Source organism: Eleutherodactylus coqui, chromosome 11, assembly GCF_035609145.1.
Source record: "Eleutherodactylus coqui strain aEleCoq1 chromosome 11, aEleCoq1.hap1, whole genome shotgun sequence".
Classification (NCBI taxonomy): Eukaryota; Metazoa; Chordata; class Amphibia; order Anura; family Eleutherodactylidae; genus Eleutherodactylus; species Eleutherodactylus coqui.
Genome location: NC_089847.1, coordinates 133,695,022 through 133,711,092, shown reverse-complemented (window position 1 = coordinate 133,711,092; position 16,071 = coordinate 133,695,022). Strand labels below are relative to the sequence as shown.

General features: G+C 43.9%; 1 protein-coding gene across 3 annotated transcripts in view; it reads right to left on the bottom strand.

Annotated features, from left to right (window-relative positions):
* Positions 1-16,071, bottom strand: part of MICAL2 (microtubule associated monooxygenase, calponin and LIM domain containing 2) — a 229,108-nt gene that overhangs the window by 102,545 nt on the left and 110,492 nt on the right. For 2 of the 3 annotated variants that reach the window (XM_066583557.1, XM_066583555.1), the window contains exons 17-22: positions 6,679-6,804; positions 6,076-6,369; positions 4,354-4,455; positions 3,250-3,384; positions 2,392-2,517; positions 322-393 (exon numbers count right to left, since the gene is read on the bottom strand). The exons of the other annotated variant lie outside the window; for it this stretch is intronic. In XM_066583557.1, the coding sequence (XP_066439654.1) occupies positions 322-393; positions 2,392-2,517; positions 3,250-3,384; positions 4,354-4,455; positions 6,076-6,369; positions 6,679-6,804 (855 nt within the window). The remainder of the gene's footprint in view (positions 1-321; positions 394-2,391; positions 2,518-3,249; positions 3,385-4,353; positions 4,456-6,075; positions 6,370-6,678; positions 6,805-16,071) is intronic. 3 annotated transcript variants of the gene reach the window in all.

Sequence of the window (16,071 nt, the reverse complement as noted above, 5' to 3'; positions counted from 1 at the left end):
CACAATGGTGCTGAAACTGGTCGTCTGCCCTCATACCCCATCTGTGCTAAGGAACGATGAGTTGTGCATTCAAACATGTTAGTTTGAGCGCCAGCATTGTATTCGGCAGTTTCCGACTATGCAGCACCTTTTGGTCAGACCGATTCCTGACATCCTCCTCTGACCCCTTTTCGTGATGAGTTGTTTCCGTGAAAAGGCAGGGAGGGGCTCTAGTAAAGGGCTGGGGCTTTAATAAAGGGGCCATACAGTGTGTATCAGTGTAAGTCGCACTATCATGCAGCACGATTGCTTTCCATTCCTGCACAATTCTGTAATAGTCACCTGCGCTGGATCGAGAAAAAATAACCTGTGCTTTCTCCTCGGCTCGCCATCGCTTGCTCTGTGCTCAAAGACCTGACAACAATAAAGAAGTAACAAGGTGGAATGAAGGACGTGCACTGGCTGAGCGCTGACATAAGATGAGACGCACAGCAGAAGACGTGAACACAACAGTTTATATCTGTGGCTTGTAGGTAGCCGAATACACAGGGGTTGTGGACAGGGGCCACGTGTGCTAACAGCTCCCAGCAAGTAGAACTGGGGATGTGCAGAGCTCATTCTGCGCTCTGGCTACTGACAGCGGTGTAGCATAAGGCAGTAGAAGATAACGCGGCCTGATACTTCCACAGGACATGAACTGTTTACATTGTACAGACGAGTGGTGATGCTGTATGACCATTTTACATTAGGGAATGGCCATTCATGCAATTTTCTGATATACACTGCCGTGCCAAAAGTCATGGGACAGTAACTAATGTGTAGGACCCCCCTCTAGCCAATGGAAATGCAGCAACTACAGTGGATGGAAGACGTCTGGAGGGATGTGGAGCCGTCTGGATGCCCCCACAGCTCCGGGGTATTTGTAAGTGCAGGATCTGGGGTTTGAATCGACCTCTCCACCACATCCTATAAATGCTCAGTTCAGCTCATGTCGGGTGATAATGCCGCTGCACCATTCATAGGAACTCTCCAGAATGCTCCTCCAACCAATTCTGGATAACTTTGGGTCAATGAAACAGTGCATTATCCTGCTGTCCTATCCTATCCTATCCCATCATTGTGGGGGTCCATGAAGGACTGCAAACAGTTAAATGTTGTGGATACCAGTCAATGACGTGTTTAGGCGGACCAGTAGACCCAACTCTGCCATGAAAACACACCGCACACCAGTATGGAGCGTCTACCAGACTGTTGACAACTGGGGTCCATGACTTCATGGGGTCTGCACCACACATGAACCCCACCATCAGCTCGAAACTATTGCTACAGAGACTCATCAGACCGCGCCACATGTTAGCAGTCCTCTAGGGTCCAGTTACAACCTCAGGAGTCCAGGTGAGGCGCTGTGGTGGGTCTTCTGATCTCATATCCCATGGAAGGTAAAGAACACTGTGCTGACCTGCGGCATATATGTGTGGGGTCTCCTGCGCTGACCTGCAGGATATACGTGTGGGGGCTCCTATGCTGACCTGCAGGAGATATGCATAGGGGCTCCTACGCTGACCTGCTGGATATACGTGTGGGGTCTCCTGCGCTGACCTGCAGGATATACGTGCGGGGGCTCCTACGCTGACCTGCGGGAGATATGCATGGGGGCTCCTACGCTGACCTGCGGAATATACGTGTGGGGTCTCCTGCGCTGACCTGCAGGATATACGTGCGGGGTCTTCTGCGCTGCCCTGCGGTATATACGTGTGGGGTCTCCTGCGCTGACCTGCGGTATATACGTGTGGGGTCTCCTGTACTGAATGTGGATGTGATTTCTGTCAGAGTCACTTGTCTGTTCAGATGGACAATTCTAGCCAGTCGCCGCGGGTCACGATCATTAAGCTCCTGCAGGTGGTTATGTATTCTATCATGTATTCCCGCTACACGTGTGACATTGGGGGATCGAGGAATGTTAAATGCCCGCACAACTTCGGAAATGGAACATCCCATCCATCAGGCGCCCACTATCACACCTCGCTTGATCTCCGGTAATTCACATCACATTGCCATGAGCACGCTGGCCGGTGTTCAACCTCACTCACAAGATAACAATGTGTGCAGGTGTGGCCGTTCCCGAACCGTCCCCCGAGGTAACGCCACTTCATCATAAAACCCCAGCCTGCCATCCCAGGACTTTTGGCACATCAGTGTATTTCAGTGCTATTGGAACTGCTCATATTAGCTACAGGAGCATTCACAACTTCCCAATGTTACACTGTTTTCGGCAGCCTGTATTCTGCAGATCCTGATACAATGCATTAGCAAAATGCAGGCTGCTGTAGGTGACCTTTCTATACGGTGTGCACAATGCCTAAAGCACAAGACGTCAGTAACATACAGTTCTGGCTCGCCCGCCCGCAGTACCTTCTTAGGCAGAGAATCCCTGTGGGAAGAGTCAGTAGCAGATGATGAAGATGAGTCAGAAAATAAAGGATCGTGAGAAGGAAGTTTACATGGAATATGGGATAAGCCGGGGGACGGGGGTCTCATCTGCGTGAGGCAAAAGCAACAGAAAGGCAAATCATATCCAATTCCACACGATGGAATTAAAGCGCTAGTCCAGTCTTATGGGAGCAAAGTTTTAATCATCAAAGTTCTGCAACTTTTCAACTATTTTGAAGAACTCTGCTTGCTGTCAGTAAACAAACATTAAAGTACTTCTATTGGCTGAAAACCTGCCGTGATCACCTTCCAGAGAGGGTTGTAGCCACTGGATAAAAACCATGATGGTCTCATTCACTGACAGCAAGCAGACATCTTGAAAATGTCTATTAGAAAGTTGAGAACATTTTAATTCTCTAATGATTATATTAAATATACATATATTGAATGAAGTCTTGTGTGAAGGTCTCAGCATGGAACAGCGCACAAAGTACAACATCCGGTTACTAATGTGCCGCATTCATCACACCGCTAGCTGAAATATATTTTAGTGTCTTAGACGCCAATGTATGTGTCACTAAATCCGATTCACACAAGGAGCCTCCGAGAGCCTCTTATAGGCCAAGGGGGGAACCACTTTTAGGACCTCCGGTAACAAGACCGTCCATCTAATCACTACAACTCCCATCATTTACAGATCTGCCTGAGATGGAACTGCATGCCGGATTTTACTGCAAAACCACAACTTCTACGGACCGGATTTCTTTTTCTACAGAGTGTACTTCACTGCACACACATGCGGGGTCAGTAAAGAGCACACAGTTTCACATGCTGCGGTACCTGCTCAGGTGGAAAATCGCAGTGGGCGGAGTCAGAGATGGATGGAGATGAAGGAGGAGATGAATCAGGAACTTGAGAATCATATAAAGGAAATTTAGATGGAAAATGGGACAGACTGGGGGACGCGAGTTTATTCTGTACAGGGCAAAAGGGAAAAGAAAGAATTATACCACAGTATACAGACAGAACACAAGACGCTGCAAGAGTGCCGCCATTATAGTCGCCACAGGAGCCGTCATCCAGCTTTCCATCCCCCTGAGGGACACATTTGCCTAATTATTCAGCCATACAGGAACATCTCCCAGTTGGAGGTCTGGCTAAGCTGGCTGACACCATTGGGGGATGATGGCCATCATATTGGTTGTATCCCAGATTCATAGAATGATATAAAATAACTGGTCTTCAATGCTTGTAGAAAGCGAAATTAAGTGACTTGTAAAGTGACGCATTACAGGTCACCATGCATGTTAGCTGTGCGGGACCATGTTACTCAACAGCCATGTATGTCTATAGACACAACACCCACAGACGTATTCCAATAACAGCCCATAGGGGTTCATTCTGTGATGGAGGCGATAAGCAGAGCGCGGCAAGCTGATGGCGTCAGCTAACGAGGATCATGTAAAAGACTCGTAAGACTTGGGATTTATTGGAATAGACTAGCAAAATAGCAAACTCATCCAAATGTGTGTTTCTGTGATTCCCTTTGAACTAGATACCTACCCCGTGTCACATATCAAGCAATGCACTGGCTATGTGGGCAGTACCCAAGGGCCACAGCAACAGAAGGCCCAAAGTGCCCCCCCCATACGTACAAGAGCTAAACGCTGGGATGAATCTATAATGGAGCGTGATGTCATGCAATAGTCGGGGCGCCATGAGGAGTCATCAGAGTTCTGTTCATTCAGCAGCTATTTACACAAACTGTATGAGAATAGACTTCATCCGACAATTAAAGAGAATCAGACCGCTTCCCACGATCGGAAGCACAATCTCGATTAGTATCGGTCAGACATCTGGTTTTCGGGTCAATGGCACCTTAGATGGTGAGTATACTGACTTAGCATGCATGCCACGCCGGCTACAACATTTCAGAATATTCACCTGCGGGAAATTCGAACATCCAAACATGGAGGCCAAGTGTGCGGCTTTCTCTCTAATATTCTTTTTATGAAACTCTCTTATTGCTAAAGCCTGAGCTCTTTTCTGTAAGACGAGGAAGAAGAAGAAAGAGAAAGAAAAAGGTGAAAATAGTGAGAAGGAAATACAGGAAACAAGACAAAGGGAAGACATGCACTAAAACTAATAATATCTAACACTGACAGTATCTGATTGGTTGCTGCTAGTATGTGCTGATTTGCATAATTGTGCAGTGCTGGAACATAGGCCCACCCCCGAGGTGTCACGTGCAAAGACAAGACAGAGTAAAATCCAGTAATTAAAAAAGTGCTCATTCACATCTGTGTCGGAAGTTCCGTCTGGCACCTTTGCCGCAGATTTCCATTAAAACCCACCACTGTTCTGTTCAGGAAAATGGCGGAAGCATTAATGGAAACAGGACAGACCCTATTGTAGTCAATGGGATCCAAGGAGAACTGTTCAGGCCCAACATGTGCTGGATCCGGCATGTCCGATTTTTACTATTGTTTAGCTCCTAGGATGGAGCTGACCAATGAACTACTCAGCATGAATGAGCCCAAATAGTGCAACCTGAGCTGAGGACTGGTATGAAATGACTGCTCAAGGCTGCTCCTGCAGGTAACACAAGGACAATCCAGCTCTGAGCTGAACAGCAGAGTCCTGTCTGTCAGTCTGGTAGCTATGGATACACTGTAACAACCAGAGTCTTTCAATGGTGTTGTTAGCAGTGAGTGCCTAGCAACCAGTCTTTGTCAATTTACTTAAAGATTCAGTCCAAGACAGAATTACCACCGCACTAAGGGTCGGGGGTCTCTGCAGGAAACAGGCCACACTTATCATCCAGTCAGTTTAAGTAGATGGCCTTTTAAATTATAAACATATCCAATGCCTAATCGGCAACAGACTGAAGCTTTCCTGTGTCGTGATAGTTTGTAACAAAGTATCAGTGCAGGTAAAATGTATCAGACTGTTCAAGTCACAGAGGATTGCAAAGACTGGATACAACTGTCAGTCTGGAAAGCCCCTTTAATATACAATCCTTATCATTTACAGAATACTGCAGGATTCAGAGCTTCGCACAACTTGATTTGGTTTTTGCAACAAAGTTGTCAAGTTGTGAATTGAATGCTGCGCCTTCGTGCTCTTTTGTTCCTTTCCTGATGTGACATTGGACATTTCTTATCACAATGACATGCGGCACCTGTCCTGGAGAACCCCCCAATACAAACAGTCAGGATGTTTAGGTGCGTCAACAACGGCAAATCTGTGCAGATGTACAAAGTGAAAATTTAAAATTTGGTGATTGTGTTAGGTGTGCAGTATGAAAGGGAACAAGAATGTACATAGAGGTGAGGGGACCCCACTGGAAGAAAAAAATGAGACCCCTCTCTCCTGGTTTATGCCATCACCACCCATAAGGAGGCCCCAATACTTCCCATCCCCTACTGGTAGGAACAATGGCTTGACTCTTGTGCTGGTTTCCTCTTTCTCATTACTTTGCTGATGTCATCATACTTGTGCACCACCAATGAGTAAAGAGGAAGCAGGGCACCCTGGAGGGTAGCATAGGGCGACTGGTAAGGTATAATTTTGCATAAGGAACATGCCAAATGATATATGAAATTATTATTGCATGCTATATGAAAACTCATGCTGGGTTATACATAATCGTGGGAGCCGGGTCACCTGCTGAGCCCTTTCATCAAGTTGCTGAAGACGCTCTAAGATGCCAGTCAGAACAAGAACAGAAGGATAGATAGAGGTGAGAGGGTCTTCACTTTCTGCAGGACTAGAAGGGCTGTCTGTTTCTTCTCTAGAGCGTGGCTTTCTGCTTACAGTAGCTGATGAAGACCAGGCGGTCTCTCTGGTTAGAGCAGCTGAGGAAGGGTTGACTGTCTCTCTGGTTACAGTAGTCTTGGAAGGTAAGGTCGGCTGAGTCAGGGGTCTGACCAGCTGCTGGGATCTAGCTACTGCCTGAAACTGGGAAAGACTGGAAATGAAAAGAAGGGTTCCTCGGTCTACACCAGATCACATGCAGCACACTCAGACACTGGCTTGCCATAAGGCCATGGTGATCTGCAACAAAGCTACAGCACTAATCATTGGCTTGGCCACAAATGCTTAAAGAAATAGGCCAAATGCTATTGTAAATGCAGCTCTGGATGTGACTGTAGTTGTAGTTTATGAGATAGGGTTGGGGTGTCACAGTTTACAGACCCCTGTTCTACGGCGCTGCAGTCCTCTAAAGGTCAAATACTCACTCCACTTCCATAAAGCACAGCATCATACCTGCTTTTTGGGATCAGTCTGAGTAACGGAAGGGGCTGGGTCCGGAGGTTTAGCAAAGCGGGGGTTAACAGGAGGCGGGTCACAGGGTGGAAGCTCTGGCGCAGAAGTTTCAGGGGAGGGTGAAGCCTTTTTGTTTGGAAATGGATGAATGATACAGAAATGACAGCAGAGAAGAGATGCAGAGATGTCAGGAGCGGTGCGGAAGGCAATGAGGGGTCAGATCATACATGGAGATTAGAAACATCATTTGTAGATGACACAATGAAAAAAATTAATAAAACCCTCTTCACAGTATGAATCTATACAATCGGGGGAGTTTATCAACTCTGTTACAATCCAGAGTTACATCAGGTCTTATACTCCCCGGTCACATCTAAAGCTTCAGCATGTTACATCCGAGACTACATTGCAGATCCTACAGGCATTTGGAAAGTCTTCAGACCCTTTAACTTTTTTTTTACATTTTTTATGGTCTTGTGCAAATGTAAAAAAATTCTGACAACAGAATTTTAAAAATGATTGTACATTTAAAAATAAAAAAAAAAACTAACATTTTGCATTGACACAAATATTCAGACCTTTTGACACTTAAAATTTAGCTCCGGGACCCACCATTTCCCTTGATCATTGAGATGTTTCTACACCTGTTTGTAGTCACCTGTGGGATAGTCAGCTGATTGGACATCATTTTAAAACACCCCTTTCCCAGTCTATAAAAGGTCTCACAGCTCACAATGCATATCAGAGCCAAAACCAAAAGATGAGGAGGAAAGAACTTTCTGTAGAGCTCAGAGACAGGATTGTGAGAAGGAGCAGATCTGGGGAGGGCGACAAAAACATTTCTACTGCCCTGAAAGTTTCTAAGAGCCCAGCGGCCTCCATAATTCTTACAATGAAGAAGTCTGAAAATTACTAGGACTCTACCTAGAGCCGACCCACCAAACTAAGTCATCGGGAAAGAAGAGCCATGGTAAGAGAGGTGACCAAGAACCCAACAGCCACTCTGGCTGAGCTCCAAAGATCCTTTGTGCAGATGGGAGAAACTTCAAGAAGGTTGACCGTCACCACACCCTCCACCAATCTGGGCTTTATCGCAGAGCGGCCAGAAAGAAGCCTCCTCAGTAAGACAGATGAAAGCTGCCAGGTGTTACCAAAAAGACCCCAAAGGACTCTCAGACTGTGAAAAACAAGATTCTCTGGTCTGATGAAACCAAGATGGAACTTTTTGGTTTCAATTGTAAGCATTCTGTCTGGAGGAAACCAGGCGCCGCTCATCACCTGCCCAATACCATCCCTACAGTGAAGCCTGGTGGTGCAGCATCATGCTGAGAGAGGGGAAACCGGTCAGGGTGGATGGAAACCAGACGCCGCTCATCACCGGCCCAATACCATCCCTACAGTGAAGCCTGGTGGTGCAGCATCATGCTGGGAGAGGGAAAACCGGTCAGGGTGAAGGGAAACCAGGCGCCGCTCATCACTTGCCCAATACCATCCCTACAGTGAAGCCTGGTGGTGCAGCATCATGCTGAGAGAGGGGAAACCGGTCAGGGTGGATGGAAACCAGACGCCGCTCATCACCGGCCCAATACCGTCCCTACAGTGAAGCCTGGTGGTGCAGCATCATGCTGGGAGATGGGAAACCAGTCAGGGTGGATGGAAACCAGGCGCCGCTCATCACCGGCCCAATACCATCCCTGTAGTGAAGCCTGAAGATAAAAAGTGAATGGCAACAGAACAATCCTCACACCAAAACTTGGCTGGATGATTTCATGTAGAGTAACTAAATGGGTCTGATCCTTAAGACTCAAAATGATACTGTACCACAAAAAGGCAATGTGACAACATAGAAGGCGCAATTTCAAACAGGTTCCTTTAATCCTCTCGACCACAAAGACACAAAGTTTCGACTCAATAGAGTCTTTATCAAGTATAAAAAGTAAAAACAAACATGCATTTATATAGAATAGGACCAACACTTACAGACAATTCACAATGTGCTCTGAAATTGGGCTGTCCTGCCCTCCACCTGCAATGTTTATTGCCATGGCAGAATGTTCCACTCCACAGTGTTATCGTATCCTTGAAGCACCTGGAGGTAATCCGTGCCTGGATGTCTCCCGAGTGATGTGTCCCCAACATTTATATGGTGGTCTTCGAGGAGGACCATGTATACACATCATCCCATTGGCAACAGGTGGTCTCCTGGAATCGTTATATTGATGACATTCTCCTCATTTGGATAGCAACAGAGAGTGAGCTATTGCTCTTTCTGGCTGAATTGAATGGAATACGCTCAGAAGTCAAGTTCACCCTGAAGTATTCACGGGAGAGTATTGAGTTTTTGGACGTATTAGTATCCAGGACTGGCGATGGATTTGAGACAGATCTATATGTGAAAAATATGGATCGAAATAGTCTCTTGGAGTATGGGAGTTTCCATCCTCAGACAACAATTGACTCTCTACCTTGGAGTCAATTCCTAAGAGTAAGACGGATCGCAAATGAGGACAGGATTGACGAACGTTTGACGCAGATGTGTGACAGGTTCCTCGATAGAGGTTACCGTAGATCACTTATCATGAATTTGGGCCTTAGAGAGACTCTTCTAAATTCTACTCAGAAGAAAGAAACCGCGAAGCGAATACCGTTTGCGTCTACGTACAATCCCGTGAGCAAAGGTGTACCAGGAATTCTTAAGAAACATTGGACACTTTTGAGCCTAATGAATAATAATGTTGATGAGTTTGTCAATCCACCAATTATGTCATATAGGCAGTGTTCGAGTTTAAAGGACCTATTGGTCCATTCACTTTTTGACAAAAAGGATAGAGTTAGACAAACTATGTTTGCTCCTTGCAAGATGGGCAATTATCCATGCCTAGGATGTTCCTATTGTGGGAACATCCTACGGGGGCATCAATTTTATCATGCCCAGACTGGTGCTATGCTTAGAATCAATGGTCGCTATACCTGCTCCTCATCCTATGTTGTATATTTGATAACATGCCCGTGTGGACTACAATATGTGGGGAAAACCATCATGGAAGTGAGGAGCAGGGTAGTAAACCACAAAAGTACCCTTCGCACGAAAAAACTGGATCTACCAATTCCACGTCATTTCGATGACAGTGGCCATTCAATCAGCCAACTCAAGTTCCGGGTTATTGATGGTGTACCTCCATCAATAAGAGGTGGACATAGAGTTAGGGCTCTAAAAAAGCAAGAACTCCGCTGGATTTTCCTATTGGATACAATGACACCGAAGGGGTTAAGTCAGGAGTACAATGTTTCCCAATATGTGTAATTGCACGTGTTTATATATTGCATTTGATTCTTATGCATTCTTTGATGCACTTTATGTATATGTTTTCCCTTGTGCTCTGGTCATTCTACAGATTTCCATCGATTGCCATGGTGGGGGTCTCCCAGCACAGCTATATATATATATATACACATAGCAATGCTTCTTTTCTATATGAATATTGAAATGTCCCCGTGAACTTATATGAATATGTTTATCGATAAAGATACTATATGGTTAGAATATCTCCTTGCTTTGTTCATCTTTGTGATATGTGTTTTGTCATATTATGCCACATTTGTGGTAACATGCATAAATATGGAATGTTGAAGTGTTTAGAATTATTAATTATGGGTTTGGAGAATCATTTACATATATATATATATATATATATATATATATATATATATGTGTGTGTCATTTAGATATCAATGACCTTTTTGTCTTGGTTGACAATTGTGATTAGGTAATACATTTTATTTACCTCTATAGATATATCCTATGTTGATTCCCATAAAATATTGATACATAATAAGGAATTGCATGACAGAATATATAGGACATTAATGACATGAGACATCAGTATGGGAGATATATTTATTTTAGAAGTCCTTAGACATCGGAAATCCATGACAACGTCCCACACTAGGCAAGTTCAGATATTCATGTAGATATGGACAGGTGCGCAATGGAGCACCTGATTCTGGGCGAGCGCATTCATTTATGTCAGCTCAACGATTGTCCTATTATTATATAAACTCCCGCGATAATTATAAAGATTCCTGCGTACTACCAGGAGGGCTCGATGAGGTCCTGGAGAAGTTTTGAAGTCAAATGTTTAATAAAGAGGAATAAACTCCCCGTTTGTTACAAAACCCTAGTATAAACTAGAAAGTCATGGATACACTTTCCTCATAGTATATAAACACTTTTCTTTAAGGTACCAGCTATTTCTCACACATAAAGGCCCTCTATTCATAGAAAATTCATTTATCTATACTTATTCTGATCACTTCGTCCCTGTGGAACGCACCTCCATTGGATTTGACATGCAATATGATGTCACTTCCTGTGACGCGTGCCCCTGTCCTGCCAATCACGTGACCACGCAGCAGACTGGCATCCCAGTGCCACCTTGCTACTCCAGCATAAAACTGACTGCTCTGGTGGAGCACCACCACACAGGAGCAGCATCTGCCAGGGTAAATGCCACCCCATGGATTCGGTTTTGAATTTGATATAACCCGCTGACATAATACAGGGATATCATTTGTATAAATACCTTTCACCAGGTAGGCACTTCTAGCCCTTTCCTTAAGGACCTGGCATCATCTAATATATATCTATTCATGACAAAATCCCCTGTCTTACCCTCCAGTAATTCACCAGAAAGGGAAAATGTTTCTAAAAATTTTTTAATCATTGTGGAACCATTTAAAACATGTCTGCATTTATCTAGAATTATGCATCCGCTTGTATATATATTGGTTTTTGGATCCTTATCATATACATATGTTTCTTTTGTGTTCTCTACATGATTATATTTATACAGAAAAGGAGAAGGAGAGAAAAAAGGAAAACAAACCACGATATTCATTTTAACCTTTATTAATATATATGGTCTTGTACATTACATTATTGATGCTTTATATACATTTTTTATTATCTCTCTTTATTTGTCCTCTCTATGTGCGACTTGCAATTTCTTACAACTACCTGTAACATTTTATATCTTGTGTCTATAGTTAGATTATTGTGCTTGAGAAAGGAGCCCCGTGAGCTCCGAAACGCGTTGCACTATCTTGTTTTACTTATTAAACACCTCTTTACGACACCATTTTGGGTTGATTCACCTCACTCCAGGAGATATAAAACCCTAATAGATTATTTGCATGGTCATAGTATAAGTGCTTTCATTAGAGGTCACCCTGAGCGCAGGGTCTTTTTGTTTTTTTCCATTTCTATTTCTTCTGGGGGCCCTCAGCCACCCAGTTCTTTATTCCATGCATGCTCTCACTTGATGTCCCCTTAGTGGGACAGGATCTCCTCCATTTACATCAACTCCACTGTTTCACATAGCTTTACTATCACTCACCATAAAGCACTATAGGCCGATATGGCCTTCTAGAGGCGCTGTCCATATCACTACATCTTTGTTCTGCTCTATTGCACGGACCCTTAAATCCAGAGATCCGACCTCTTTTTTCGTGGACTGAGCGACTTGGAAGATGGAATCCTTGAGAAGAGAATGGCGTACTCTTCCGGACAGGATCCTGAAGGCAATAGCCAAGAATTTCAACAATGAAGAAGATGGATGCACCCCGTCTTTCCAACTCATTTCAATGGGACTTTATGGACACAACCGATACCAATACAATTTTGGTTGGCAACTTAATTTCTGATCTTAAAAGAACTATGGAATCATTATGGAGACACTGTTGATTGGTGTTTCCTTGTAGTTTATAAAACTAAGCGGATCTGACCCAGAGGTCTGAGGACCCCGATAAGGTCGGCCTTTCCTAAGGATTCCACCTTCTCGGGTGACTGGAACCTGATGCTCCCTACGTTCTCCGATCTAATGTTAGATAAGATTATTACCAAAAGGAGGGAGTTGGGTGAGAAACTTCTCCAAAAACTTTCCACCTTAACTAAGTTGAGTACACAAGACAATATGAAATGCCTTCTCCAGTACACCAACTGTGTTGAACTGGAGCGATTTGGTAGAAAGATAAATAAACTCAAGAGAGATCTAAAAGATTTCTCACACAAAAAATTTTTCCCATGGGGATATAGCAAGAAAGGGCTCTCCCCCAATACGATTGTTCCTAACCAGAAATCACATTGCCCCAAAGAGAGGAGACCCCTCCCCTTCTGGGTTGGCAAAATCACAACTTTCTATAAGAGCTCCCAGACATATTCACAACCCAAAAGACTTTCCCTCCTCAGACAACACCCCAGCCAACTACCTTTCCACCCTTAGGTACAACCAAGGTCTGAGATCCACCATCACACCCAGGACCTCAGATACACCTATGGCCCCACCAATTACAGCTATTTCCAGAGATAGTCTCCCTCCCAACCCCCCACTACACCCACAATAATACTTCCCCCAGCAATATCCCATTCGGTGGCCTCATGCCAGTCTAAACAAACCACAGAGCCAACACCCATTACCTCCCAATGCATCCTGAACCCTGACAGTTTGGCATCTACCATGTCTACAGATTCTCCCGTTTTTTTTAAAACTACCAAAAACCCTATAGGCCACCAACCCACTTCCGATAGGGGTACCATCTCTACACACCACTCCACTTACCAGAAGAAATACGTTCCCAGTTTTAAGGTCCGAAATCACTGAATTCTACAGCATCATACCAACACAATCATCACACAGAAAGAGGTCCCTCCAAGAAGACGGGGAAAGAGAGCAGGCAAACGCCTCCGTAAAAAAGGCAAAGGTGTATCCTCGGAAAACACGTCAGAGCAAATTGTGAATAACTCAGAAGCAAGAACCTCCGGTATAATCAAATCTCTAAACACAATTTGCGAAGAATAGAAGTGGAAGTTTTGAGTAAAGGACTTTCGTTCAGCCCGTCCCACCAATCAGACCCGTTTAAACTTTTTATAGATCTCATTAAGCTAGTCAAGAACCTCACAATCAGCCGCTACTTTTCCAGACTAAGAAACTAGAGGACCTCCATCCCCCACTTCTAAGGACCACATTCAAAACATTTTGTATGATCCTATTATGACTGACCTCAAGCCAAAGAGTAACTTCTACCCAATTGAGAAAAAGGGTCCTTTTATTGAAACTTTTTACAAGAAAGTTCAGGGCGATTTTCATGAATTATCAAAACAAGGTAAAACAACACATACGAATCTCAGCAAAATCCAGACCTCAACGGTCAAACAGCTGTCCAGTAACAGCAATATTGTTATACAAAATGCAGAAAAGGGAAGGGCCATCGTTATTCTAGATAGAGAATACTATGAATTAGAAGCAAACAATATATTGGGAGATGAACGCTATTATAAGAGACTGCCTTCAGATCCAACCAGAGAAATCAAAAGTGCTCTTCACCAGCTAGTGGAAGAAGCATTTATGAATAACTGTTTATCCAAGGAAGAAAAAAAACAATATGTATAAAAAATCCAGAGATACCATATTTTTATTTCTTCCCGAAAGTCCATAAAAATGTCACCCACCCACCAGGGAGACCAATTATTTCAGGGATAGACTCAATCACCAGTGGCATGTCCGCATACATCGATCAGCATCTTCAAAAATATGTTGAACCACTACCAGCCTATCTCAAAGACACCAACCACCTCCTCAGTATTTTGGATAACTTTGGAAAAACACCTATATCTTGGCCACTTTTGATGTTTCGGCCTTATACACGAACATCCCCCACATGCAGGGGTTCGAAGCGGTTAATTCCTTCCTTCCTTGAAACCGATCCACTTATGCCATACCATCAAAAACTTTTTATCCTGAAGAGCATCCACTTCATCCTGCATAACAATAACTTTTTTTTCATATGATATAAAATTCTATCTTCAAACAAGAGGAACAACTATGGGGGCAAAATTTGCCCCCTCATATGCTACTCTCTATATGGGTGTCTTTGAGGCTAGGGTCAAAGATCCCTGTGTGGTACTATACCGCCGTTTTATTGACGACATTCTGTTAATATGGGATGGATCAGAAGATGAGCTTGCCACATTTGCAGAGAACCTAAATGACAACGATTGGGGACTATAGTTTACAGGAAATTCCAGCAAAGAGAAGATCGTGTTCTTGGACCTTGAAATCTTTATCCAGAACAATACAGTGTTAACAAAAACCTACTTTAAGAAAGTCGATGCAAACAGCTATTTGAACTTCGAGAGCTGTCACGTAAACAATGGAAACTCAACATTCTGTTTAGCCAATTTAATAGCATACGACGGAATTGCACAAGAGTCGAAGACTTCAAGGAGCAACCCGCAATTCTGGTAGAGCGCTTCGAGACAAAAGGGTACCCTAAACCCCTAATTGAAGCAGCCTACAACAAAGCCCTATCCTTACCTAGAAATACCAACTCCCAGAACAAGGCTAAAAAGAACTTCGATTCAAGAAATTTGTTCATGACAGAGTTCAGTTCTCAACAAGGGATTATCAAAAAAAATCCTTAACAAGTACTGGAACATCCTCAAAGGAGATACTTTTTTGGCAGATGAAATTTCGGATAAGCCGAGCATTGTGTTCTACAAAGGGCGCAACCTAAAGAACTTTCTAGCTCCGTCCCGTCCGAAATTCCAGGCTCCCCCAATCACATCTACTATACGCACGCATACCCCATCAGAAGTATATAAATGTGGAATTAACCACCGGGCTGATAAGCCCTACCCCTACCCTTTCCCTCCCAAGGCCACTAGTGGCTCCCCCTTCTTTTCTCCTTTCCTCCCTAATCTCCCCCCATTCTTCTTTTTCTTCTCTGTCTTCATGTCTCCCCCTTTCTCTTCCCCCTTTTTTTCTCTTCCTCTTTTCTTTTTCCTTTTTCTTCTCTCACTACGTGATTCAATAGTACAGACATGATACATATCGCAGGAATTAGGCGGATTTCCCTCTCTCCCCTATGTATGAGTCATATATAAGTTTTTACTACTTAGTTATAACTTGTTAACAAATCCTACGCTATTCGTCACTTGCATCTGACTTGGGACTTCCCGGAGAGGAGATTAGCTGACTACCAAGCGAGGGAATGGCGAGGATTATCGGGCATCCAAGGGTGCCCTATTGAGTTTGTGTGTGTTCTTTCCCGATTGAAGGGATTTCCTTAATTTGGGTCTGAAGCTTTTTGTATTTTTGACGCTACTTTCAATAAAATACACATTGAACAATAAATGTGGAATTAAGAAGTGCAAATATTGTGGTAACATAGAGTTGGACACTGGGGATGGGAGAAAATTCCCGATAAAACAATTCCTTAACTGCGGCTCAACATATCTGATTTATCTTATGGAGTGCCCGTGTAACCTAAAATACATAGGGCGCACAACAAACGCACCCCGAGTACAAGCAAACCAACACGGATCCAATATACAAG